General features: G+C 32.9%; 3 protein-coding genes and 1 long non-coding RNA gene across 5 annotated transcripts; 3 read left to right on the forward strand and 1 right to left on the reverse strand.

The window, feature by feature from the left end:
* LOC149482610 (E3 ubiquitin-protein ligase Mdm2-like) lies at positions 1-17,350 on the reverse strand. 2 transcript variants are annotated; one of them, XM_089703424.1, is made up of 5 exons: positions 17,177-17,350; positions 16,398-16,460; positions 4,998-5,116; positions 4,480-4,671; positions 1-2,258 (listed from the first exon to the last, which is right to left on the reverse strand). In XM_089703424.1, exons 1-5 carry the CDS (start codon positions 17,202-17,204, stop codon positions 1,575-1,577), a joined length of 1,086 nt encoding a protein of 361 aa, XP_089559550.1. In that variant the 5' UTR covers positions 17,205-17,350; the 3' UTR covers positions 1-1,574. The 2 variants fall into 2 exon arrangements, with proteins under 2 accessions (XP_089559550.1, XP_089559551.1); XM_089703425.1 differs by having other exon boundaries at positions 4,998-6,026; positions 17,177-17,342.
* LOC149482611 (uncharacterized) lies at positions 10,741-27,506 on the forward strand. Its single transcript, XR_016316608.1, has 2 exons — positions 10,741-11,412; positions 27,392-27,506. It is a non-coding gene; the product is annotated as an uncharacterized LOC149482611 (long non-coding RNA).
* Positions 20,178-25,312, forward strand: RpS27A (ribosomal protein S27A). The gene is made up of 4 exons (XM_089703439.1): positions 20,178-20,284; positions 21,777-21,909; positions 22,696-22,891; positions 25,080-25,312. Exons 2-4 carry the CDS (start codon positions 21,785-21,787, stop codon positions 25,224-25,226), a joined length of 468 nt encoding a protein of 155 aa, XP_089559565.1. The 5' UTR covers positions 20,178-20,284; positions 21,777-21,784; the 3' UTR covers positions 25,227-25,312.
* On the forward strand, positions 20,211-21,489 carry Ip259 (NSA2 ribosome biogenesis factor-like IP259). Its single transcript, XM_089703433.1, has 2 exons — positions 20,211-20,284; positions 20,642-21,489. Exon 2 carries the CDS (start codon positions 20,662-20,664, stop codon positions 21,439-21,441), a length of 780 nt encoding a protein of 259 aa, XP_089559559.1. The 5' UTR covers positions 20,211-20,284; positions 20,642-20,661; the 3' UTR covers positions 21,442-21,489.
* Positions 27,507-27,952: the final 446 nt, after the last annotated feature.

The following is a 27,952-nucleotide window of genomic DNA, read 5'->3' on the forward strand; positions in this document are numbered from 1 at the left end:
TTGCCTGAAATAAAATTTTTATTATCTGTTTTTCTTTTTTTTAACTCAATGTAACTTTCTTTTTTCAATGCGTTTACATTTTTCGTACAAAGTATAAAATTACGTCTACTATACATAAACTTACGAGATCTATTCCCGGCTTTTATTTCTAATCTAGATTTAAGTAATCACTTTTATATAGAATTTAAGAAAAATAAAATTTAATCTTAACAAATTAATAGATCTTCTGTGCGGTAGGCAAAGATGGTGGGTTTGATTATAAGCAAGAAATGAACTAATAATTTAAGAAGCGTAATCAATTATAATAAAGGATAAAGACCAAGAATATTTTTAAGGAAATTAATATAACTTTTTTATACAAATCTAAGCAAAGATAACACAATGTAATAACGAAGCTTTTTATCTGGAACTCACTTCCAGTTTTTATTAATCTTAAGTATATAAAATGAAAGGTTTATCCTTTTCATTTTCACTCTTTCACTTGAAAGATATTACAAAATTGTAATTAGTTATATCTATTAAAGTTAATAAGTAAGGGGACAGTTAATATAGATAAAATATACTGAATTTGTTACGGCTATTCAATTATACAGTAAGCCATAAACAATAATATACAATTTGCTTTTGCAAGAAACATATAATAACAAAAGCGTTTTAATCCTACGTCTTTACATGGTGATATAACGAAAATTAATAAATCTATCACCTTTGAACTTCAGCATCTAAAACTGTCAAGCATTAACTGAATTAATTTTAAGTATATTATATACATGGAAAACTGACATTCATTCTTGCAGAATTATTTAATGGGGCATATAAACACCGCTCTATAAAATATTCCTGGCCTCTTTTCACCTAACCTAGAACCCTTTTTTATTAATATCATTGCAATATTTTTTGGAAATTCCCTTCTCAAATATCAATATGCAAAACCTAACCTAATTAACGTTTAAACAAAATATATTATTTCTCTCTTTCGGTGGACAAATGTTATTTACATTTATTTAAAAGTAATTAAAGCACATTTATCTAATATTTTTAAATGATATGTTTTAAGAAAATTAATAGAAAAAAAAACGAAATTGGAATATAATTTTAAGGCACACGTGGCGTATGTAACGCGATATATTTTTAATTTGTTATATTTATAATGAGGTCACTTTAAAAAATATAGCCGTTAACTTTTTGTTTTTTGTTAATAATCAGAAATTAACGGGAAAAAAAACAGACGTGTAAGAAATTATCGTACGAAAGAAAACATTCCATCTGTTGATTGAATAAACAAAATTTATGATTTGTACTAGATTTTAATTTTTAATCATGTGGAATAGTTGTTAATAGCAAATATTTGACTTGCTATACATTCCAGAAACATGGTTTTAACTTTATCAATTAAAAATGAAAAAAGGGGATTACAGGGTATGTGGAATTGTGCGCGACAAGTTCAGTAAATATTCTCTATGCTTTGGGGAAAACAAAAATATTATTTATCCCTAACTCCTTATCTACGGCGGAAAGAGAAGAACAAAATTCAATCAACAGATGGCGCTATACTAAAAAATTGGAAATAAAAACTACATAACAACCGCCTTCAGGACATTGCTAACTTTACAATTGCACACGGGGCAGCGCTTCGCTTTGGCCCAAACTTTAACAGCGCACTTATAACAACAACATATATGCGCTATCCGTCCGTGAACGAACACGCCCGACTTGGGCTCTGCGAAACAAACTATGCACATGTCGTCTTTTGCTTCTAATTTATCTTTTAACAACACATCGGTCGGTAATATATTGTTGTCTATGGTCAGCGCAGGATCGCTGACCATTTTGACTATGGGCTGTACGTCGGCAACCGACGCGTCGGATTCGGAATCCGTGTAGTCGGTCCGGATCCGTTTATTGTTCCGGTCGACGGAATCCGCGCGCCGTTTGCGCCTACCTAATATCACATTTGGCACGCTCTTGACCCGTTCTTGGCACGACTCTTGGCTGTTGAAAGCCGACTCCACGCCGGAGTCTTGGGATAGCGTTCGCGCGAACCGTTCCGGATCTGCCGTATCGGTATCTTGAATCGGATAAGTATCCGGAAACGATTGAGAGTCAGGCAAATGTTCTTTGACCGGTAAAATGTCAGTATCCGGAACGGTTTTCACGGATATCCCGGATTCCTGGGAGAACGTTTGCAAGTCTGTGTCTAGTCGGTTGTTACGTCGTGATTTTCGCTTCGGTCTCGGCGGGAAGAAGTTTTTACGTACCTAGAATACATGGGTTGTGAGTTTAGTAAGGTGGTAGAATAAAATGAAGAATGGTTAGTAAGGATCCAATAAAAAATAGCAATGATAAGAAATACATAAATAAAAACGTAAGCAATATTTTAAAATTACAAAAATATATAGATAATTTTATATGAATGTTATTGCATTTGCAAAAATAAAATGATACATAAAAAGAGATAACATATTTAATAGGTAGATTTTATAAATACTGAATGATTAATAAAATTTTAAATTATATGAGAAAATTCCATAATAAGTAAATAATTTACGTATATTGAAAATAAATATAGAATCTTTGGAGTGGGTGGTAGTGGGTGATGGGAGAACATTCTTTCAGATATCATTCTTCTTCCTGCAATCCTAAAACCCTTCCCAGCACCTTTATAATAGGTTTTATAGCGGGTAGCTATATTTCGCATTGTCATATTTTGCTCGCACTGCCAGAGAATAGGCATGACGACAGTATCCATAAATGATCGTATTAGTGTTTTTAAGGGAAAATGTACAATAAATAAATTCAATATAGTGACTTAGAAATCTTAAAACCATTAAGATTAATGAGATTATCAATAAAATAAAACATTGAAATTCTGCAGTTAGCCATTTTGACTAAAACACGCGTGACGTCACGCTTAAGTAAACAACTCGCGTCAGATGTGTTTTGTTATTATGAATATGTTGAGAATACGCATTTTTATTTATTTTCTACTAGCTTTCCGCCCGCGGCTTCGCCCGCGTTTTCAAAGAAAAACCTGTTCCCGTAGGATTTCCGGGATAAAACCTATCCTATGTCCTTTCTCGGGTATCAAAATATCTCTATACCAAATTTCATGCAAATTGGTTCAGTAGTTAAGGCGTGATTGAGTAACAGACAGACAGACAGACAGAGTTACTTTCGCATTTATAATATTAGTATGGATTGTTTCACGTATGCTTTATCGACTCAGAACAGAAATACAATTGCGAATTCACGAATACGTGGTTCGGGGTTCTCCGCACCAACTTTATACAATCATTTCTTATTATTTCTCGCTTGAAATAATTACTAACACATTTTTGTGCATTATTTTTATGTGGATTCATACTGCAATACTGCACACCACTCATAAACTTTGAAATTCGTTTCTATAACACATATTAAATAAAGACTTTTTTAATTTTCTTCGCAATGCGTACAAATAATTACGTATTTACCAAAGTTTGACGTCACGCCTACGCCATGACACCTGCGAGCTGTTTTGGCACAGTTAATAAATATTTTTTGAAAAATGGCTTTTATCTTCGTTAAATTTAAGTATATTACCGAAATATAGGGTTTTTCTTGTATAGTAAACGTATACACACATTATGGAAGAGGATTTCAAAATCTTTCGTCATGCCTATTCCACATACAACCATTCACAACAAACCTTAAAAAACTTCTTTCTGGACTTTGCACCATGAAATCGACCTTTCAGCTGCCTTCTAGAAGATATCACTTACCAAAACTTTGAAATATTGTATCAGTAGTTGTACTCCGCACCTTCATAGATGTCTTTTTTTGACTTCGCACTATAAAATCTGACATTCAGATGCCTTCTAGAGCATTTCACACAATACCAATTAGATCAAACCTAGAAACTCCCAGTACCTCTTTAGCTATTTTTTCTCTGCTTTGCACTGTCAAAACTATCTTCCTGCTTTCCAGTACATCCCATGTACTAAAGACTACAAACCTTGAAACACAGCACCTCCACACCTGGCTTGCACCTTCTAGAACGTTCCACCATTATTTTCAACAAACCTTGAAACACAGCACCTCCACACCTCGCTTGCACCTTCTAGAACGTTCCACCATTATTTTCAACAAACCTTGAAACACAGCACCTCCACACCTCGCTTGCACCTTCTAGAACATTCCACCATTATTTTCAACAAACCTTGAAACACAGCACCTCCACACCTCGCTTGCACCTTCTAGAACATTCTACCATTATTTTCAACAAACCTTGAAACACAGCACCTCCACACCTCGCTTGCACCTTCTAGAACGTTCCACCATTATTTTCAACAAACCTTGAAACACAGCACCTCCACACCTCGCTTGCACCTTCTAGAACATTCTACCATTATTTTCAACAAACCTTGAAACACAGCACCTCCACACCTCGCTTGCACCTTCTAGAAAGTTCCAATATCCTTATTTTTCTTGTCAACAAACCTTGAAACACTTTTCGCAGTATCTATACAGCGGGTTGTTGTTTTCAGCCCGGCATTGCGCGCACAGCCAATAGTCGTACAGATCCATTTCACTATCGCTGCCGTCAGAGTCCGTTTGCTCCGAGTCAGCGAACTGCAACTCGCCATCGTCACCGACCGACACTTCGATCACTTTCGTCGTTATTATTTCGTTCTGGAAATAGACGTGTGATTGGTTAGGGGAGGTATTTTTTATTGGAATCAAATGCAAAAACAATATATGCTATACTTTCATCACTTTTAGTATCTCGTAACGAATATCTTATTGAATATTAATAAACTTGACCAAAACTGTACTGTGAAATGGAATTTTGTGATAAATGGATCATTATGCAAATATTTTTTGTTTATAATCATAATAACTTTTAAAACGGCTTTCAAAAGAAGGCTACTTCAGTAAATTAATGTTTTACTTCCGCGTTAAGACTGTACTGTGAGTTAAAACTCAAAGTAAAAGTTATAATAAGTGGCAACACTCACGTCGCTCTGTCCAGACGACTCGCAGCCAATCGGCCCGTCGTCCTCCGACTCGGTCGCGGGCTCAAACTCGCGCTCCGCATCGCTGCCGAGCTCAGTGTCGCTCGTGTCGCGCACAAAATCTATAAATATCGATAAACTGAACATTTGCTTATGGGCAACACCGGTTGTCTATGGTGCCACGGCGCCGCGTTGAATTGTCTATGCTCCGGGCTGGCGGCTGTCGCTTTTGCTGCTCGAAAGTTCCTTTTTTTTTTGTACAACAGACACTTTTGTTTAGTCTTTTTTTAAATCTCAATGCTTTTTTTTTTAATTTGACCTCGATTTTTTTCTTTTTTTTTTTACTCGATTCCAGTATAAGTAGTTTTTTAGCATATATTTCATGTGTATATTTTTTTCTGTCTACTCGTATCTTTTTTTTTGTAAGTTATTTTTTTAACGCCAAATTATTACTTACATTACATGCACAAACCATACAAATACAAGATAAAATGACAAACATTAGAATACGCTACTTACCAAACTAAAACTAAGTAATCTACAATTAAATAACAAATACCAACGACATTAATTATAAGACAAACAAAAAAAAATCTCATAAAAAATGATGGTCATGCGCAAATCAGATAAAAAACATTCCTTTTTGATAACACTTAATACAAAACAAGAACAAAAACGAATGAATCATTTGCATATTACGAATGCATCGATTTATGCACAACCACATGTTACAAACACCTATTTTAGATAATAATATCAAATAAAATTATCTAAATCCTTAAAAATATTTTAATAGCACGATGATTTATGATGCAGAGCGAAGCTATATTTCATGATTTTGTTGATTTACTGAAACTTTGATCCAGATAAATGCCTGATCCGAACACTACAAAAAATATTTTTTCGTTTTTATTTTTACAAATTTTTGACAATATTCAGTATATCAACAAAGCATCAAAGCTCGATGATATCCTTAATAGCTAATTCGATCTTCAGATTCCATCCTGGCTGCGTCCCGAGCACCGTGTCAATCTGACAACATTATCAGACATGTTAGTACTTGCACTTAATGAGAGTGACGCCACCGCGCAGTAATTTACGTCTTTAGATATTAAAATAAACATTCTTAGTATTCTTACCAATGCATGATAAATGTTAGTCTATGCGCTCGATATGTCTGTTCTTAATATTTTAAAGATTACTCTATTTGTTGGCATACAACTCAAAAACTACCATTAAACATTTCTGTGATCGATAGAAAGCCATATATTTATTAAAAATAAACTATTTTCATGCCAGGTCAATCCGGGCTATGTTGAGGCAAACGGCTAGTATTTAATAATTTTGAATGCTGGAATTTCTTGAGTAAATATTTGCTGCGAAGTGGACGGTGATGGCAAAAAATGGGGATACCCCGATCAATGTTTTGCAAGTTAGTTATAAACCTTACGTAATATATTATATTTTGTTCAGTTAGCTTCGCAATCAGCGCATATTGATGTGAAACATCTATAGGCTCACTTGTAAACCGAATTGTTGACGTGGCGACGCTTGCCATGGCGACGGGTCGCCACGTATGTACTTGTACACACACGATGTTTCACATCTGCCAGGCGTCCCATGACGGCTCACATTTTTTTTTTCTAAAAACATTTATATAAGCATATTTTTATCTGAGGATCCCAATAATGATGGAAATTTCTCAAATCGTAGCCTTTTCTTCTCTATTCTTTTTTGATATGAATCCAACAATACAAAAAAATTGCAATATTTTTTTTCTGATTAAAACGCTGTAGGTACAATTTAAAAGAGTAACTACAGTTTCTTATTGGCTTTTCTCTGTAGAAACTGCTTTCCGAACCGGTGCAGTAGGTAGATGTTAAATCTATGTTATGACGATTCAGAAATTCTTCTAGACTAGAACTGTAATGGAATACCTACATGTTGATTTAGCAATTATTATTCGCTTAAATGCTGTGGGATATAAATGAAATCATCACAAGTAGGTATAAGCGTTCGTGTCTCGTAGCATTTATATTCAATTAGAGCCGTCCAAAATTGGCTAATAGCTGTACCATACCTAAATTCAAAGCGATTCAAATACGCATTGCAGTGTTCGGTGCAATGCCTTGTACGAGACAAGTCCCAACAGGTCTGCACATTCGCTTGACTCACGAATGACGCGACGAATGTACAAACACGCTTCCTACACTCTAAATTCTGTTTATTTTCCTGTTCTATCCAGTACAGTCGTCACGAGAAACTGTTTAGTTTTTTTTGCAAAAGTTTTAAGTAAATGCCTGTTTTATACAATTGTACAGTCACAAAGAGAAGCTTTCTTGAAAATGTAATACATATAATATGCAAAACGTATCATTGTGTGACGTAGTACGGTAGGAGCTACGATATATTTTATCAAGGTCACAACTTACATAGTAAGTTCAATGTCAGAGATAATAATGAATTGGATTCTTTAAAACCTGTTTCCAATATTTAGGAAGCATTTAGGTTTGAAAAATAAAGTTTAGTTTGGTTTGTTTGCAGACTTTGCAAAGTCGATTTTTACTTCTGCTATGTAGCAAATCTACTCCTTATTTAAAGAGCTTAATAACAAAACGAATAGATTTGGACACAGCTCCTTAAGTGTACAGTGTGTAGGTTTTATTAAAATATAGTTCTGAAATAGTACTGGCCAAACTTATATTTAAATATGTATATAAAACTCTTATTTAATTATCTCAAGCATTTTTTTCCATAAAACAGGAATAGTTTAAAATTTATTTGTTTTATGATCAAAGAAGCCGACCAAATAAGCTTAATAATAAAAAAATATTTTTTTTATTAGTAAACAGTGATATACAATTATGAAACTAGCTTCCGCCCGCGACTCCGTCCGCGCGCATGTGGGTCTTCGCGTGGATGGTTTATTTCTCCATTTTGAGTAACTCTGACAATAACATCTTATAAATATCTATTGGACCCAAATACGGCTAGGCCTATAATAATACCCAACGTGTGTTCGCGGTTCTACAGAACAACGTCTATGGATAAAACTGAAAAATTAAGATTTTTTTTTTCTACGTATTTTTCCAGGATAAAAAGTATCCTATTTTACGCCCAGGATAATAAGGTATAATTATACCAAGTTTCATCGAAATCGAACCGTTAGTTTTCACGTGATGTCTTCACATACAGACAGACAGACAGACAGACAGACAGACAAAAATTTTTTTAATCACATATTTGGGTTTGGTATCGATCCAGTAACACCCCCTGCTATTTATTTTTTTAAATATTTTCAATGTACAGAATTGACCCTTCTACAGATTTATTATATGTATAGATATTCTCACAACTGTACATAAAGCAAATATTTAATAACGCAAAACTTAATGAATTCAAAACACCACTGACATAAAATAACTTATCAAACTGCATAATAGATATACAAAACTTATCAAAACATGTTTTTGTTTTAAAAATTATCATGTTGATAAAATTGCTTGAATAACAGATGTTAATTTGAGTAAATTATATTACTTCTACTGATGGTAAATATAAAACTGTCTTTGTGTTCAGAAATAATAATATATTAAGCGAAAAAAAAAATATTGAGTTAACCTAACCTTTTTTGCAATTTTTTGTTGGATTCTAAACATATTTGTGAAAACAAAGTTATTACTTAGTTATACTGCTTAAGGGCTTGGTCTAGTAGTGCAAACAAATGCATCCTGTCATCCTATATGTAAATAATACAAATGTACTAAAGGAAAGTTGCTCCACTTAATTTTTAAAAATTAAATCATTCGTATAATTTAATATTCGTAATAAGTACCAAAAATGACAATTTGAAACAATTTTCGTGAAAATTACACCGGGTGATTTTTTTATCAGTACACAAAATTTGTGAATACTTTCTATTGATATCTTCAACTTCATGTTTATATAACTGATCAACTTTTACAAAGAAATTTGGACGAAATATAAAAAAAAATAAGCTTTCAATACAAAATGCATAACTCTGTACATTTTTTTCGACCTAAGTTTCTTAGTGAAAGTTGTTCAGTTTAACTAATAAAACAGATAAACAAATTTTGTATATAATAAAAAAAATGTAATGTTTGTGTTAAAAAATTATAAAATAGAAAAATACGCAAATGAAAACAAAAGATATTTATTTCTGACTAGCTTCCGCCCGCGACTCCGTCCGCGCGGATGTCAGTCTTCGCGTCTTCTACAGATTTATTATATTATGTATAATATATAGATTTATATTTATAAACCTAATAAATCTTCTTTCTTTCTTTCTTTCTTTCTTTCATATAAAATCTTGATAATGGTCCATCATTTTATTTTGCCTAAACGTTACATACTTTTTTATATATTCTATTTTTAACGAATGATTCACTCCAGTCCAAACAGCAAATAAGCAGACTTCTGCTTCTGCAACGTTTAGTTGTCCCTGAATTTGGAAAAAATAGTCATGATTCTTATCTATGACAAAAGTGTTATTTTTTGCATTTTATTTCAAATATTAAATTTTTTTTAACCGCATCTTCCGCATTAATGACCTTTGCCGGAATTAGACATTTAACTTCTACTAGTCCCATTTTCCCTTTTTGATATGGGAGTGTATAAAGTAAATTTTTTAGATATTTCTCGTTATACTTTTAAAAAGTTATTATTGTCATTTTGCTCATTAGGTAAAGTAATTTCGATATCAGTTTTAAGTTTTTTGATACCTGCAATAATAACGTCATAATCGCCTGCACATACTTATCGGCTACACCCTGTATACAATCCACCATCCACATTGATAATGTTTTCCTGTCCTCCTCTCCTTTACGCTGTTCACCGATACATTTTAAATGAGTAAATCTGCTACCACTGAAGGATGTTTCATTGTGATCAGCATATTTTCACCACTGTTGTTGATTATTTGTTTTTCATTTTTAATCAGCAATTGGGAATCATCAGTTTTGTTTTTTGCAGATTGGTGATGTACCCTAACAATACGTCGAAAAGGGAAAGCATCAACGAATTATCGTTTTCGTCCTCTTTTTTTATTCTTCGCGTCTCTGTTACTTCTGTTTGTTTAGTTCTCAACACCCACTGAATTTTCTATGTTATTGTGATCTTCCATTACATCTGAGTTTTGATGATGTGATGATAATCCATTCGTTTTAATATTGGTACTTATAGTTGGTAGACTAAACTAGAAATGGCGGACTAAATTTGTCAGCGCGTCTGTAAGATCAGAATATAAAACCAACATCCTGTATTTAAGTTACAAAATTAATAATCAAACAACATGCCGCTACGTTGAAAATTACTAGAAGAAAAAATTAAAACACCTCGGATCAATTTTGGAGTAAACAAATCATTTTCCCCGTATGGGGATTTCCCCGGATGAACTTGGGAAGTTCAAGTTCTCAATACAAGTTTATATTATATTTCGTATTTCTCAAACGAAAAATAAACATTTTTGGAACTTCAAAGATATAAGAAAATATATGAGAAAATTTATGAGCTTACTTTAGTTTTAAAGAAATATACATCCCTTTACTGACACCCCGTAAAATAAAGAAATTGTTGCCAATCACCTTTGCAATCTATTTGGTTTCATTAACTTTATGTTCGAAGATAATTTTTTTCTAGTAGTTACACGCGTATTTTTTTCGTTTATTTTCCATATCGAAATCAAATGTTTAAAAATACGAATATTTGCACAAACTAAGATAAAAATAATCAATTAACAAAAATATTAAATTTAATGAAGTAGAGCAACTTTCACTTCGGTATGAAGGAAAATCGAGCGTAGAGCACACGTCAGAACGCTCCGGCCCAAGGAGCGCGACTAAAGAAATTCGCTAGGATTTTTCCTAATTATTTTAAATATTTTTTTTAATATTTAAAGAATTATCAAAATTCAAAAAAAAATTTTTTTAAAGGATTAATACTCATTGGTCTTCAACCAACTCGAATAAATTAATGGAAAAAATAACTTTTAGCAGTATTTATCAATAGATTTTGTAAGGCAAAAAATGGGAAATTTAATGAATTTATAACGTTCTAATTAAGAAAATCATAAGTTTTTCGGCAATTGTATTCAGCAGTTTTTAATAACGACTATATAAGGATAATAATGCGCTGATCAGATTGTGTAAATTGTAATCGGTTGCAACGTAGTGAGTGCACAAACTTAGCTCGAAATGTCTTTGGGGGAAAGAGACTTATCTTGAAGGCCTGATTAAGGTAACATAAAGTAACTTTACAAATGTGAAAAAATTCACGCGCATTGCGTATATAACACTAATTGATAAACAAGAAAAAAAATTCAGTTTATCATTTCATTAGCCGGGAAAAAATTGTCAAATAACTTGTTGAAAACGCAATTTTGCTAGACTGCAGCCTTAAAGTGTCTGACACTTATGCAAGCTTTAACTTGCTTATACATACTACATGGAGTTTGTACATAACAGTACTTGTTAACATAATTATATATGTACAAGCATTATGTTCATCATAATTTTTCAAAAAAATCAAAAGCAAAGACAATTGATGATTATATAACATGCAAAAAATTACTCTTATCCAAAATATATAGTAAGTATATAGAAGAAGTAAAAAAAACAGTTTTTTTTTAATAAAAGAAGAATAAAAGCATGATAAAAGCTCTTATTCACTATTTTTACTATCGGTCAATTAAGGAAAGCTGGCATGTTCACAGTACTCACACTTATGCAATTTCACTTACAGTATGTTCAAAAATAAATGCGACTCTAGTTTCATTTTAGACTTGAATTGTAAAATGGGTGCGTTGTAGATAAATATATGCAAATATAATTACTTATGAAAGCTCTCATAATTTACCAGTAAAATTATAATTTAAAAGTAAATCAATTGATGAAGTTAATTATTTATTCTAATAATAATCAATTGGATAAAAGTATTAATAATCATTCAATTATCAAATAATAATTAAATTTCAGGTCATAAAAACAATATATAAATAACACGTGCGCTCACTCCCAACACACGGATGGTTGTTTTGATAATGATTTAAATAACGGACGTCTTCTGCAGTTGCGGAGCAGTCTTGTCCTGACTTTGGTCGAGTAAAGATATCTAAGAAATATTATATTTGTAGTAAGTACGTAATATCTACCAATACGCGCTAACAAATATGTGTTACATGTTTATTGTATAATTTTCACACTATTGGTTTTAAACTCAAACTCAAACATTTATACAAAAAGGCCATGCGCAGACGACAGACTATCCGTGACGCACTTTTTAGGCCCTGCGCAGACGGCACACTTTTTGTGCGATCGAGTCTGCGGCGCACAAAAAGTCTGCATGGCGCGCAAAAAGTCGGTCGCGGATTTTTCACAGACTCAACGCACACGACGCACATCTTCGATCATTTTGTCGGCAGAGCTGTAGGGACGTAGACGCTATGGAAATCGTGTAAAGTGTGCGCCGTCTGCGTTCGCGCGCGTTGAAGCAAACGTTCAATTCTTTTCACACACTTTTGTGCGGAGCGGCGCGGTGCGGTCTGCCCGAATTACACGGATTTTTTGTGCGCCGGACTTTTTGCGCGTCGTGTGCGTTACTGCATATAATTTCATAGGTTCTATTTTCACAGACTAAAAAGTGCGTCACGGATAGTCTGTCGTCTGCGCATGGCCTTAGTCTGTGAAAATAGAACCTATGAAATTATATGCAGTAACGCACACGACGCGCAAAAAGTCCGGCGCACAAAAAATCCGTGTAATTCGGGCAGACCGCACCGCGCCGCTCCGCACAAAAGTGTGTGAAAAGAATTGAACGTTTGCTTCAACGCGCGCTAACGCAGACGGCGCACACTTTATACGATTTCCATAGCGTCTACGTCCCTACAGCTCTGCCGACAAAATGATCGAAGATGTGCGTCGTGTGCGTTGAGTCTGTGAAAAATCCGCGACCGACTTTTTGCGCGCCATGCAGACTTTTTGTGCGCCGCAGACTCGATCGCACAAAAAGTGTGCCGTCTGCGCAGGGCCTTAGACTTCTTCTAGAAGCACTTTTGAACAGTTTTAACATTTACCACCAATTCAGAAAGCAGTATCTATAGAGAAGAAGAAGAATCAATTTAATCATAATCGTAATCTTCTACTTCACTGAAACTTTCATCGCTCGAAGAACTCGATGTTTCGTTGTCGGAATTTCTTAATGTTATTATAAATGAGTCAGTGTAATTATCTACTTTTGGTTCTAATTGAATATATTTTTCCTCATGTTCTCGCGTCTTTCTCCAAACGTCACTAAACATATCCAGACTAATAGCATTTGCTTCCTTTCTAAATAATTCTTCCACAGTTTTCAAGTTAAAGTTCACATTTTGTGATGCTACTTTCCCTTTAATTATGCCCCATAGTAACTCTATTGGGTTGAGTTCTGGATGGTATGGTGGAAGGCGCAATACACTATGTCCATGATCTTTGAGGATTGCATCAAGTAGGTAAAAATTGTGTATAGTTTGGCTTATTTTTTTTAATAATGTGATAACTCTGATTATTAATTAGTAATTTGATTTATGAAAAAAAAAATGCCGATTTTAGTCAAAATTTATATTTTTCTAACAAGATCCTTATCATCCAAATTTCCACCTTGGTGAGAAAAATTGACATTTCTAATGAAAATGAACAAAAAATTAAATGATTTTATTAAATACTGTAAAATAGTCTATAATTCTTCCATTTACTGTATCACAAAATTCTTCATAGATTTTTAGATATTCGTACTACACCAATTACATCACCCTGTATTTATAAACAATTGCAAAATATGACACATACATAGGCCGGGAGATACTGACACAAAATTTCGGGTCATTTGTAACAGAATGGCGGTTCTACAGAGGTCTTAAATTACGCAATGAGTAAAAGAAAAATGATGGTCAGAACTCAAAACGCTGGTACCGGCGGACTAGTCGCGTGGGCGTTAGTCGAACTCATCGGATAAATAGCGAAAGTCAAACGATTTGTAACACAAAAATTTTAGAATTTACCGATAGCCCATAAAAAAGATGTAGGCGGTAGTGTCATGCCATACTTTTCCGGTGTAACTTACAGCCCCCCATACCGACGCGATGCGTTGATTAAAAAAAAAAACAATTCAACCATTTGTACCAGGCTAACTTTTGCACAGGTAATCATCATCGTGCAGACATTTACGAAAATCGCCATGCCATACTTTTCGGACGATTCCAAATGGCCACCATACCGCCGAAAATCTGCAAAATTTTTTTCGTAAAACAATTTGTACCAGTATTGCATTTGGATTTTTGGAGAGTATTTGATAAAATGTGACCTTTATTATATTTGCCATACTTCTAGTAGGGGGAAAAAGTGCTGCCATACTTGAAAAATTAATTTATTCGTCACGTTTCAAAAATACGACTGTACAATATCGTAAAATAATTTTTTACAGTATGGGATCATTATATTCTGTTTGTTTGTATACAATTCTACCTAGAAAAAAATATCGCAGATTGCAAACATGGGGCGGATGATTGTAAGACTTAAGCCAAGACGTAAAAAAAATGAAAAGAATTGGCAATTTGTACCAGTACGGCATTTTTGGAAAGTATATGATGCAACGTGACCATTTTTGCCATACTTTTAATAGAGGGAAAAATTAGTGCCATACTGCTACAAATCGTTCAAACTACGAATAAAATCTTACAATAAGAAAAAAATCTTATACACATTCGCCACCTCCCACAGGTTTGGCATTATCACACTTCTATTTATAATCATTCAGGAGTTGTTGAAAAAAAAATGTAGGATGGTGCAAATCGTTTGGCGAGAAAAAAAAATTCAAAAATTTGCAGATTTTCCGCAGTATGGCGACCATTTGGAATCGTCCGAAAAGTATGGTATGGCGATTTTAGTAAATGGCTGCACAACGATGGTTACATGTGCAAAAGTGAGCCCGGTACAAATGGTTGAATTGTTTTTTTTAAATCAACGCATTCACGTCGGTATGGCGGACTGTAAGTAACATCGTAAAAGTATGGCATGACACTACCGCCTACATCTTTTTTAAGGGCTATCGGTAAATTCTAAAATTTTTGTGTTACAAATCGTTGGACTTTCGCTATTTATCCGACGAGTGTGACTAACGCCCACGCGACTAGTCCGCCGGTACCAGCGTTCTGACCATCATTTTTCTTTTTGTCATTGCGTACTAAGACCCCTCTAGACCGCCATCCTGTTACAAATGACCCGAAATTTTGTGTCAGTATCTCCCGGCCTAACATGTGCAATGTGTAAATGTGTTGACGTTCCAGCTCTTCTTAATATACCTGTACAGGCCTTATTTAGTAATTAATGTATGCGAACAATTGAACATAGATAATTTTCTCCAACTACTAAAAATGTCTTCATTAATTCATAATCGTATTATCTGAGCAAATTAATAAAAGAAATAATATAATTTCCACCTATAGCAACCTCCTGACACATTCATATTAGTTTTTTGCACTGTAAAACATGGAACGCTACATGCCTGCTTTGATTTATATTTTTTGTGCAATGTCATGCTTCACAATGTTCTTATAAAATTTATAACTACATATTTTATAAGAACTTATAAGTATTTATAAACAGCATAATTTTAAAACACAATACAATTGAAATTATTCATCAATATGGAAGGACTGTTTTTCTTACAGATTGTGATGTTAAAATTCAACTTAATTAACTAATTAAGTTGTTAAAATTCAACTTAATCAACTTCAATGTAAATTGCTTAAGCAATTGCCATTTAAGTTGGATATTAATAATAATAGTCACATTATTACATACTAACAACATCATAATACATAAAAAAATTAGAGTAATAATTACATACCTACATATAACATAACCCCCATAACCAAAAACATGCAGAAGAACTACAATACAGTAGAACTCCAATTATCCGAATTAATGGGGACCGGGACCCATTCGGATAATCAAATACCTATTCGGATAATCGGATAAAAAAAAAAAATTGCCATTGGAGAGAATAAAAGCTGCGTTTTGATATTGCAATATTTTTTTATTGAATTAAATGAAAGAAACATGAAATTTTCACATGTTTTAAATATAAATAAAATGTTCTTAGTTATGTACAAGTTTAGAAATAAAAATCATTGTTTTTTAAACATCTCAAGTCAGTGTAGGTACTACGGCAAGTTAAGACAAGTCAAGTCAAGACTTGACGCGCAAACACTGGCTTCGCGGGGGGAAGAATAATAGCGCACTTAGACTTTTTTGGACAATTTTTTGTGATTCGGATAATCGGCGATTCGGATAGTCGGAGTTCGGATAATTGGAGTTCTACTGTATATAAAATAGATAAAACAATACATACCAGTTTCTTTTCCTTGTATACTGAAAATGGTCTCCGTTGAACAACGCCTGCTCCATGAAGGTTCTAGAAGGAAAATTTGATAAATATTAGTTCGAATTTGTTTTTAATACTTATTTTAATGTGTCTTTTTATTTAGTAGACATCTAAATAATAGAATTATAACTTTTTGTACAAAATGAAGCATAAAGGCTCACAGAAAGTAAATGTTAGAAAGAGAAGTCAAAATTTTCTGAAATTGAATTATGTAGAAGAAATGGGACGTTAAAATTGTATTTACTAAAATCACTCATAAAGTTCATGAATTATTATCACTTTTAAACATAATTTAGTTTCTGCTTAATACATTTTTCAAAAATATCGCTGATTTTTGACTTCAGAGGAACCAAAGAATATTTTAATTCAGTAATAAATCTGAAATAATATTAAAACCTGAAAGATATAATCAGTGTAATAAAAATGTAAATAGAAATCTTGGTTAGTTAACAATTTCAATTTCCCGCTTCTTTATGTCCTATAATTTAACTCACCAATCCAAAGAGCATTATCAATTTTGGCACAATTAGTTTAAATTGAAGTATGTTACATAAGAAATGAATACTTGAATACATTTTTCAGAAGAACCTTATACATTACTTCTTGGGTATGCATCACAGTATCACCACGCAATGAACAACACATAAAATAAATAATGAACGAACTTCGGCCTTCAAAATATACTACGGAATTCACGTAACCTATAAACAAAACAACACATAGTATAATATTAAACACAATAATACCTGAAGAGTAGGACGCTGTTATATTCATAATATGAAAACGGTCGAATTATAAGGAGTAATTTAACTCCAGGATAGTAAACTACAACAACGTATGAAGAAAAGACTCGTTTGAACTCGTACTTTTTGGTACGATGGAGGAAAAGAAAGCTATAAAATTCAACCAGAGACAAAATGCCTTGATTCACTACGCCCAACTGTCAATTAATTATTGCCAGTTAACAATATGCTGTATGATGAATGATGATGCTGCAGCTGTTGAGATGAAATAAAAAAAAAAATAGAAGCTTATAATTAAAAAATAGGGAAGAATAAATATTTAAAAATACGATCAGTTATCATGTTACATTTTTTTAAATCTTCAAATTTCAATTAATATAATTTTAAGCTTCCATGTGTAATAATAATTTGTAATAATCTAAACTTGGGTCTTTGTCAAGTAACTTTTAGAGCGAAAGAATTAGAAAAATTGATTGGGATGTGTTTAAAACAAGAAGCTTATATCTTATACACTGGAGATTGCACTATGACCATTAACTTGTCACAAGAAAATATAACCTTGAATGACGTCAGTGTTGTTTTTTGTCTCTTTTTGTGGGTGACCACACTGGTTTGTATATTCAGAATTTTTCGAAATAGAAAAAACTAAAAATCATGGTCTATAAATAATAACGACATATATTTTTAACAGTATTTTTATTATAATTACTGGTCAACTTACAAGAATTATCACCTTTATATGACATACAATTTTGATTGGTAGAGAATGATAGTTTTAATTTTTAAATAACGCTTGATAACTTTTGGCTACAAAGCTTGGATATTAACCGATATACATCATTAACATCCTTTGTAAATAGAGGAAAGTTGTGTTTTGCATCAGATGCTGTTTACCAAATTGTAAGTTACTCAGATCTTCTTTTTAAACGCGTTGCTTCGACGGGTCAACTTCAAGCCAAAAACATCAAATAAAAACTGTTTATAGCAGTATTTTTTTTTTCTGGGTCGTAATCCTCAGTAATTTTACCCTTGATAGGCACATATATTTCTTTTTACTTCATTTTTTGGAAAGCTGAAATACGTAAAACAAAAAAATATTAGGATAAAAAGTATAAATTTCAATGTAAAAAACAACAAACCACAATATGTGAGTGAAATACCGATGTCGTGTGTTGTTTCATTACTACATGGACGTATAAAAAAAGACGGACGGTATATCGCCTAAACATTGAGTGAAGCCTAGTAATGGCGGCGAAACATCCATGTGTGTGTGCCATGTTGCCATGGCAACAGCTGTCCTGTTGACAATGGCGGCTGTATTTTTTTCTATAAATTTTGCCGTAATAATTTTGTCATTAAAACATAAAAGAAATAACTTGCTTCCCTGTGGAATGTAATCCCTCGTGTTTTGTTATTTAAAATTGTACTGTTGCGACACCATTTAACCACGCAAGACGGAATTTTAAATATTTTTTGTGAAACAGTGACACAGTTAATCAGTCGGTAGTTCACGACGTAATGGCGGCCGACTAGCTTACTATGGTGAGAGTGTGTGCGTGTTTATTGTCTGTACACGATCGCTAGCTTACTATGGTGGCTTCACGTTGTTTGTTCGTAATACGGCGTCCGTCTTTTTTTATACGTCCATGCATTACTAGTATAAATTTTTTTAAAATGGTGTTCTAAATGTTCATCATAATATTGTTTAGCAATATATTATTATCGTCGCTATCCGTAAAAACCCATCATCATGGTTACCTTACTTGTTAAATTTGTTTGTTGAAAACTTGTTGAAAAATGATGAAAGTATTAGGAAAAGAACTTATTTAACATGATTGCTTAGTAAAATGATGATAAATTTGACGATTTTTGCCATTAAAATGATTCTAAACAGGTAAATGCATGAGTATTGAGGAATATTGTAAATAACGTAAATATACACTTGCCTGTGAAATTATAGGCCAGAATTTGGTGTCCAAAAACTTCTGCAATTTTTCACAATGCAATACATTATTAATATTCGGAAAGTATTTATTAAATACGCAACAATATTAACTTAAATATTCGAAGCGACGCAATTTTTTTGACACTTATGCCATATTGTCAAAGTGAGAGTTGCTACAATTTTATTATGGTAACTACCCATAATCAGGGAGTATCGCTTTTTAATAATTGGTTCAGATACTTATTTTATTTAGCATAAATAATAATTGTCTCATCCAACAATGCTTCTGAATGACGTTGTTGGCAATTTATCAACAAACTCATGTACAAAAACTAACCTTTTGCACAGAATATTACAGCATACATAGTAGCCTTGGGAAAACTTCCTATTAACAGTGGTAATACCAAGTTAGGTGTGAAAGTGATAAAACACAACAATTTTCTTGTTACACGTCAAATGTTCATACCGAAATCTCCAGTGTATAAGATATAAGCTTCTTGGTTTAAAATATTCACAAAATATTGAAACAAAGAAACAAAAATCAAATCATTTATCGATAAACATAAAATTATGATTATATACCATAAATAATTTGGAAAATCCAAAAGTGCACGCCTCATAATTTTTTTAATAAATATTTATTAATTATTATTTTTGTTTATTTAATAACAATTAAACCACATCGAATCAGACCCTGAAAAATGAAAGGGTTCTATTCCTGAGCATACTCAAGCGTAAGAGAAAAAAAAAGACTCGATTAGTAAAGTATTTCGGTCGCTATCGTGTTAACAAGAAAAAGGATCCGCACATACAGACACACGGACGTCCAAGACAGAACTTTTTTAAACTGTTTTTTAACTAGTTTAAATAACAAAAATGACATCAAAAATATCATGAACGTTAAAAATAGTGTTTTTTCTTAATATGTGTGTGTATGTATTATCTTACAAGTGCAATGTATGATACATAAAGACATTTTAAGTTTGAAAAATCAGATGTTTTGCGCGAAGTGACAGTAGTACCCACCTCAACGCTTCGCTTATGAGGCGTGCAATACACTTCACATAAATATAATCTGTTAACATTCATAGTCTGTACGTTGTTACTCTATAGTCTGTAGTTGTTCAAAAAATTTCCTTTTCCTTGTGGCATGGTGTCGGCATAAGGTGAGTTTGTATGTTCTTTTTATCAGTTATTGCATTTTATTGTGAAAAATTAATACCAAATATTGTGTCGTGAGTTTTTGTTATTGTAGGGAAATAAATTAAATAATTTAGATCGTTATTCAGGACTTAAATAAGTTTTCGAAAACAGTGGCACGTGTCGTAGCATTTTTGAGGATTATTTTCGAATTTCGCTTAATATCATCACGAATATATCATTTTAATAAGAAAACTAATTCGGATTCCGTATTTATTGTTAATTTTATGAGCAATAAAGTGAAATACTTAGTGAAGAGGTTATAACACGTTGACCCATAATTTCACCATAACTATTGATAAGGTGACAATTTGTTGTTGTAGTTGCCGATAAAGCAACCACAATGCCGCAGAACGAATACATTGAACGCCATCAAAAGTTATATGGTAGAAGACTTGATTATGAAGAGCGTAAGCGAAAAAAGGAGGCCCGTGAACCTCACAAGAGGGCCGAGAAGGCGCGCAAACTACGCGGTATCAAGGCTAAGATTTATAACAAAGAGCGGCGCAATGAAAAGATTCAGATGAAAAAGAAGATCAAAGCGCACGAAGAGAAAAATGTGCGACAAAATACAGAGAAAGTTGGCGAAGGAGCGCTTCCCGTATATCTTCTTGACAGAGATGTCCAAAATCGTGCTAAGGTTCTGTCTAACATGATCAAACAGAAAAGAAAGGAAAAAGCCGGTAAATGGGATGTACCAATACCAAAAGTAAGAGCACAAGCTGATGCGGAAGTATTTAAAGTCCTCAAGTCTGGTAAATCAAAGAGGAAAGCGTGGAAACGCATGGTCACTAAAGTCACATTTGTTGGAGAGAATTTCACAAGAAAACCGCCAAAGTTCGAGAGGTTCATTCGACCAATGGCACTCAGGTTCAAAAAGGCACATGTAACACATCCAGAATTGAAAGCAACATTCTGTTTGCCGATTATTGGAGTTAAGAAGAACCCAAGTTCACAGATGTACACAAGTCTTGGGGTAATAACAAAGGGTACAGTTATTGAAGTGAACATTTCCGAGCTTGGTCTGGTAACGCAGGCAGGCAAAGTTGTCTGGGGAAAGTATGCTCAAGTTACCAACAACCCGGAGAATGATGGTGTCATCAATGCTATTCTATTGGTTTAAAATCTATTGTATGAATTGTTTTTCTCTGATAATAAAAATTGAACAGAGCATCATGTTTTATTTTATCCTTAATTTTAACCCACCTTATAAGCTTAGTTCTAAAAGTTAGTCAACTTATTTACATAGAAAGCCTAATGCAACAAGTAAACAATCCATATAATACAGACACTATTTCAATTTACAAAAAAGTAAATATGAAATTACACATTTTGATCAATATTCACAATGGAGTTAATCTTGTTTTTAAAATTACTTATCCAAAAGGTAAAGCATATTTTACTCTTAGTTTTACAATCATATTTTAGTATCTACAACATTGCTAATTTTTTTAACAGGAGCCAAGATGCAGATCTTCGTAAAGACCCTAACGGGGAAAACCATCACCCTTGAGGTAGAACCCTCTGACACTATCGAAAATGTCAAAGCCAAGATCCAAGATAAGGAGGGAATCCCTCCTGATCAACAGAGGTATTAACATTTTAATTATACTTTATGTAAATTAGAATTTTAATATAAAGTTTTTTTTGTAATAGGCACACCTAAAAATCATGTTAAGTACTATAATTAATTAAAACTTAACATAGGTATTATTTTATTGAAAACTGGTAGAACTGATGAAAACTTGTGTAAAACAAAAATGGAATTCATTTTTTAAGCCATTAAATTTTCTGATACCCATTTATTTTAAACAACTATTCATGAATATACTTTTGAATAATAAAATAAAATGTGTTATAAAAGTAGTTCTATATTTTTGATTGACCTATATTGGCCTGTATGTATGTAATATGTATGTATGGTTTTCACGCATAAACACTGCATAAACTGGACCGATTTCAAAAAATTTTCCACCATTATAAAGCTGCATCTTCACTGAACAAAAAATTAGAGATCCTTACCAAAAATGCAATAATGTAACCCAAGGTGTAAAAAATTCCTTAATAGAAATTCTGTCATCGCGTGCGCTGCGGAATCTTTTCCTTGAAGTACGAGGATGGTTCTTATGAAAAAAAAACGTAAACATGTAGGTACCACGGGCGAAGCCGGGGCGGACCGCTAGTCTTATATATAAAAATGAATCGCAAAATGTGTTGGTAAGCACATAACTCGAGAACGGCTGAACCGATTTCGATAATTCTTTTTTTATTATATTCCTTGAAGTACGAGGATGGTTTTTATGTAGAGAAAACGTAAATATGTACCACGGGCGAAGCCGGGGCGGACCGCTAGTACTAATATAAAATTTTCCACTAGATTGATCTTTGCCGGCAAGCAATTAGAAGATGGCCGCACACTGTCAGACTACAACATCCAGAAAGAGTCCACACTCCACCTGGTGTTGAGGCTGCGTGGTGGTGCCAAGAAACGCAAGAAGAAGAATTACTCAACACCTAAGAAGATTAAGCACAAGAAGAAGAAGGTCAAGCTAGCTGTACTTAGGTTCTACAAGGTGGGTCAAGAAACTAGCATTTTATTTTGATGTTAAAACTTGTGAATTTCTTCTCTCTGATTTAAATTTCTACTAATTCATTCTAAGATTAATGTACACTGTCACTAACACAAATATGGATGAAAAATCTCGAAATAAATGAATTTATTCTGTATTATTATTCTAATAATTGACACTAAATCATATGTAGAGATTATTTTTGCAAATAAGACTAGAAAACAACAATTAAACAATCACCTTAATTCGTAAAAATAGAGAAAAGATAAATATGTTCCGAAGCAAATTATTTTAATAATAGTCAACAATAGTCAGCAATATGATCATGTTCACCTAGATTAATAATTATAGGGTTTTGTAAAAAATGTTGAATATGAAATTAGTAATTTCATAGAAAAAAAACATTTGCAAACATATTGCATATATGTACATTGATTAGTCACTTAATTCAGTTCTTAGAATTTCCAAATACCTCAACATGTTGTGACCTGAGATTGGAATGTCAGTTCAGGAAACATAAATATTTAACAGCCCTTAAACTTGTTTGAACTTGTCCTTTTAGTCTCATTATAATATGGAGGACAAACTTGTTCAGTTTTGCTTGACAGGAGAAAAGGGTGAATCACATGTGTTTTGTTGTTTGCTTTGTAAGATGGTCCTTTGAAACATGAATAATTGACATGTTTTTATGTACTGCTAAACTTCACATATTATTTTTTGAATAGATGGTGATGGTTTAAAAATCATAATAAATAAAACACTGTTATACAGTATGTACTTACATTTTATTGAAAAAGAAACATTTATTTTCAACATACAAAAATTAATAACATTAAAAATAAAAAAAGTGATGGAAGAGTACTGAATTTTAAAAGCATTGTTCTTTTTGAAATAAGTATAAACGCATTAGGCCATTTTCCCATTACGATACGCACAGGCGATTCAAGTATCCTGCAAGTCTCGGAGACTAGTCGCCGCGGAATATCATACATTGTACCGGTAGCGTAGTGTGCGAGCCTACATACAAATGTATGTGAGATACTCCGCGGCGACTAGTCTCCGAGACGGGTTTGACGCACTTGGTGCACTTCTCAACTTGTACACCATGCTCAAATGGTGAACTTAGCAACTTGTACACTTCTCAAATGGTACACTTCGCGACTGGTACACGTCTCAAATGGTGCACTTCGCAAATGGTGCACTTTTTAAGATTAGTTGAGATTTGGAAAAATTGTGTAAAAATGAAAGAATTTTTAGTTTTGGATGTTTAATTTTTATAATTATGTCAACACAATAATAATAATTAAACTATACAGAATCACCTTAAACACTATAACATTTTGGGTCATTTTTATTTTTTCAAAAATAAAAATGTGACTCGGATATAATAAAAATAATATAATTATGTCAAAAAAAAGTAGATTTACAGTAAAAAAATATCATAATAAAGATATGATATAATATCATATTATATCAATAACCTTTGTAATATTATTATTTAACTTTTAAGTTTTAACTATTACTAATTAAATAAAAGCTTTAAATTAAATCATAACCTGTTTCTTAAAAACAAATTAGTAAAAGTAATAATGATTTAATTTAAAGCTTTTATTTAATTAGTAATAGTTAAAAGTTAAATAATAATATTACAAAGGTTATTGATATAATATGATATTATATCATATCTTTATTATGATATTTTTTTACTGTAAATCTACTTTTTTTTTGACATAATTATATTATTTTTATTATATCCGAGTCACATTTTTATTTTTGAAAAAATAAAAATGACCCAAAATGTTATAGTGTTTAAGGTGATTCTGTATAGTTTAATTATTATTATTGTGTTGACATAATTATAAAAATTAAACATCCAAAACTAAAAATTCTTTCATTTTTACACAATTTTTCCAAATCTCAACTAATCTTAAAAAGTGCACCATTTGCGAAGTGCACCATTTGAGACGTGTACCAGTCGCGAAGTGTACCATTTGAGAAGTATACAAGTTGCTAAGTTCACCATTTGAGCATGGTGTACAAGTTGAGAAGTGCACCAAGTGCGTCAAACCCTCCGAGACTTGCAGGATACTTGAATCGCCTGTGCGTATCGTAATGGGAGGAATGGTCTTAGAGTATCACAATTATCCTACTAAAATAAACAAAAACTACATTTATTCAAAAACATTTTCAGGTTGACGAGAACGGCAAGATCCACCGCTTGCGTCGTGAGTGCACGGGCGAGCAGTGCGGTGCCGGCGTGTTCATGGCCGTCATGGAGGACAGGCACTACTGCGGCAAGTGCCACAGCACCATGGTCTTCAAGGACGATGACAAATGAATACCCGCTACTTAGTGTAAGATGAAAATGTGCTCCGACCGCTGTGTATGATGGATTTGAATAAATCTTGACACAGTGTCAGAGTGTTTGTGTGTTTTATTTACTCCGATGTGTGTATGGAAGGTTTTGAATGTGTTGTGGATGTATTAGTTGTGTATTTTGTTATTGTCAGCTTAATTCGTAGTAGTTTTTCAGTTTGGGGTCGCGGAAAACGAGCCATGGACCACAGCCACTTGACACATGTTTTCCTATATTTTGTCGCGGACACTTCATTAGCGAGTGGTCGCCATCGACTACATGTGTGCGGTGTGTCTATACATAATATATGAAAATAACAAAAATCAAGTGGCTATAGCTGGCCTCCAGTGGTTGTGGTCTGTGGCCCGTTGTCGCTGACCTTTAGTAAAGCAGTTTTTATTAAATATCAAGTAGTAATGTTTTATTTTGATAAGATTTAATTTCATATAATTTTCAATTGAATTTAATATTATTGTTTTCCAAAAAAACAATAATATTAAATTCAAAAAATTTTCCATTTAAAATCGAAAGCAGGTGCCTGTAATCATTGTTACCTCTCCCTTGCGTGTGAATGTTGAAAATTAGGTGACAGATGTAGTGTGTGTTGATTTTTGTGATGAAATAAGTGCTAAAAGCTATATGTTTTGCATTCCTCTTTCCTATAGTATCTCCTTTTCATGATTAGTATATCCTTTAGTAGAGCTCATAGTTATTGCTTGTTGTAATGGCTAACAAGCAGTAACTTTACGTAGTAGACATTTAAGTATTTTCGGAGATTGTTGCAAGTTAAAATGATAGGTTACACAAAAACCAAAAGTATAATATTACAATCGACACTATGCACATGATATTCAATAAACAAGTAATCTGGGGGCACGGTAGTGCCCCCGCCAAGACGAGCCAAGCGACTACGCGCACGGGCACTACCTACCTTTTCTCGAAGCGCTTCGACGTTTTTTTGAACCCTCATAACTTGGGTTTGGATTATGCTAGATCAACAAAATTTTCGGGATATATTGTCAATAGCGGACTTATTGAACATATTAAGTTTTAATTACATTAGCTTTTATACTTCAGATTTTATTTATATCTAAAAAACGCTAATTTCGTCACTGACTCACTGATGATCATCAAAATTCTTAAGGTATTTCCTAATGCCCTAGAAAGCTGAAATTTTGTATGTAAGCTAGTATTAGCACACAAACAACAAAAAAATTATAAAACTTGTAACTTTCATCCCCCAACCCCTTAAACTAGGGGATGGGAGTTTGTATGAGACCTGTAATTTTAAATTAAATTTTGATGACGCTAGAGGTCTAATCTAATAATCTAAAACTTGGTTCCCTAAATATATATATGTATAGGTACTCCTTGTTAAAAAAAAAAAAAATAATCGACATAGACATTGACATTGAGACGTATACTTCAGATTAGATCATATAAATATGAATCAATAGAAGTGTTGCGAACGTCTCCTGCCTCTTACGTCCACACAGTAGCTAAAAATAAAAATAAAAAATTGTTACAAACAACTTACAAAAAGAAATGAAATCCCACCAAAAACATTTTCATGTAAAATGTTGCCAAGACGAATCCATATATGACTCGCACTGTCAAAAAGTTATCAGATCTCATGTAGAGCCAAGCTTCTAACACTACACGCCCTAACTCTACAAGGCCTAAGTAACTTCACAAACTCTACACCTTAGTCAAAATATGTGGCTTGGCCGTTCGTTACTACAAGAACTATTGTATAACACAAAAGTAATGAACAGTGAATTAATTTTTCACCTTACGCCGATGTGAATGTAGCGAAATGGCCAAGCCACATATTTTGACTAAGGTGTAGAGTTTGTGAAGTTACTTAGGCCTTGTAGAGTTAGGGCGTGTAGTGTTAGAAGCTTGGCTCTACATGAGATCTGATAACTTTTTGACAGTGCGAGTCATATATGGATTCGTCTTGGCAACATTTTACATGAAAATGTTTTTGGTGGGATACATATTATGATTATACCTTGTGCAAAAGAAATTAGATAAGTAAATACACACAACTACATAGATTTTTTTTTATAAATATGAGACAAAACAGACACTACAAAAATATCAAACTATTTGACAACATGATTGAGAAATTAACTTAGATTAAGCTGTTTTTGTTTTCAAGCAGGGTAAGTATTCACCCTTTTCAAGAGCGAAGATAGGGGATACGAAGATCAACACATTTATTTTTTACTTTTCGTAAATAAATGAAATTCTCGAAAATTGTATGCGTTTTATTTGTAACACCATTCGACTCCTATTTATTTTATATTTTTATGTCAGAGCAAGTAATACTAAACTACCTAAAATGTACATCAATGTATGTAGATACATAGTTGTTTAAACTACGTACCAAGAAGTACAGTAAATTAATCAATACCACTGAATAGTTAATAGTACAGACACAGAATAATCACTAGTAGCTAGCTGCTGTATAGCAGACGAATAGAATAATGCCAAGGAATAGAAACTGCTATCGCTAATTTATTGACATGAAATATTTTTGATTATTTTTCATCAAAAATCATTTTATTAGAATAGCGCAAGCTAACTAACTAACCAGTTATGTTACTCTTATGTAGGTACATATTTCCCTGAATATACCAAATTGTTTTAGCTAGCCGTGAAATAGTGTCCAAGCTTAACTGAAACCTACACATTTTCATTTA

This window comes from Colias philodice, chromosome 14 (assembly GCF_061535455.1).
Source record: "Colias philodice isolate Cphi_HAF_F1 chromosome 14, ilColPhil1 Martin Lab GWU primary, whole genome shotgun sequence".
In the NCBI taxonomy this organism is placed as follows: domain Eukaryota; kingdom Metazoa; phylum Arthropoda; class Insecta; order Lepidoptera; family Pieridae; genus Colias; species Colias philodice.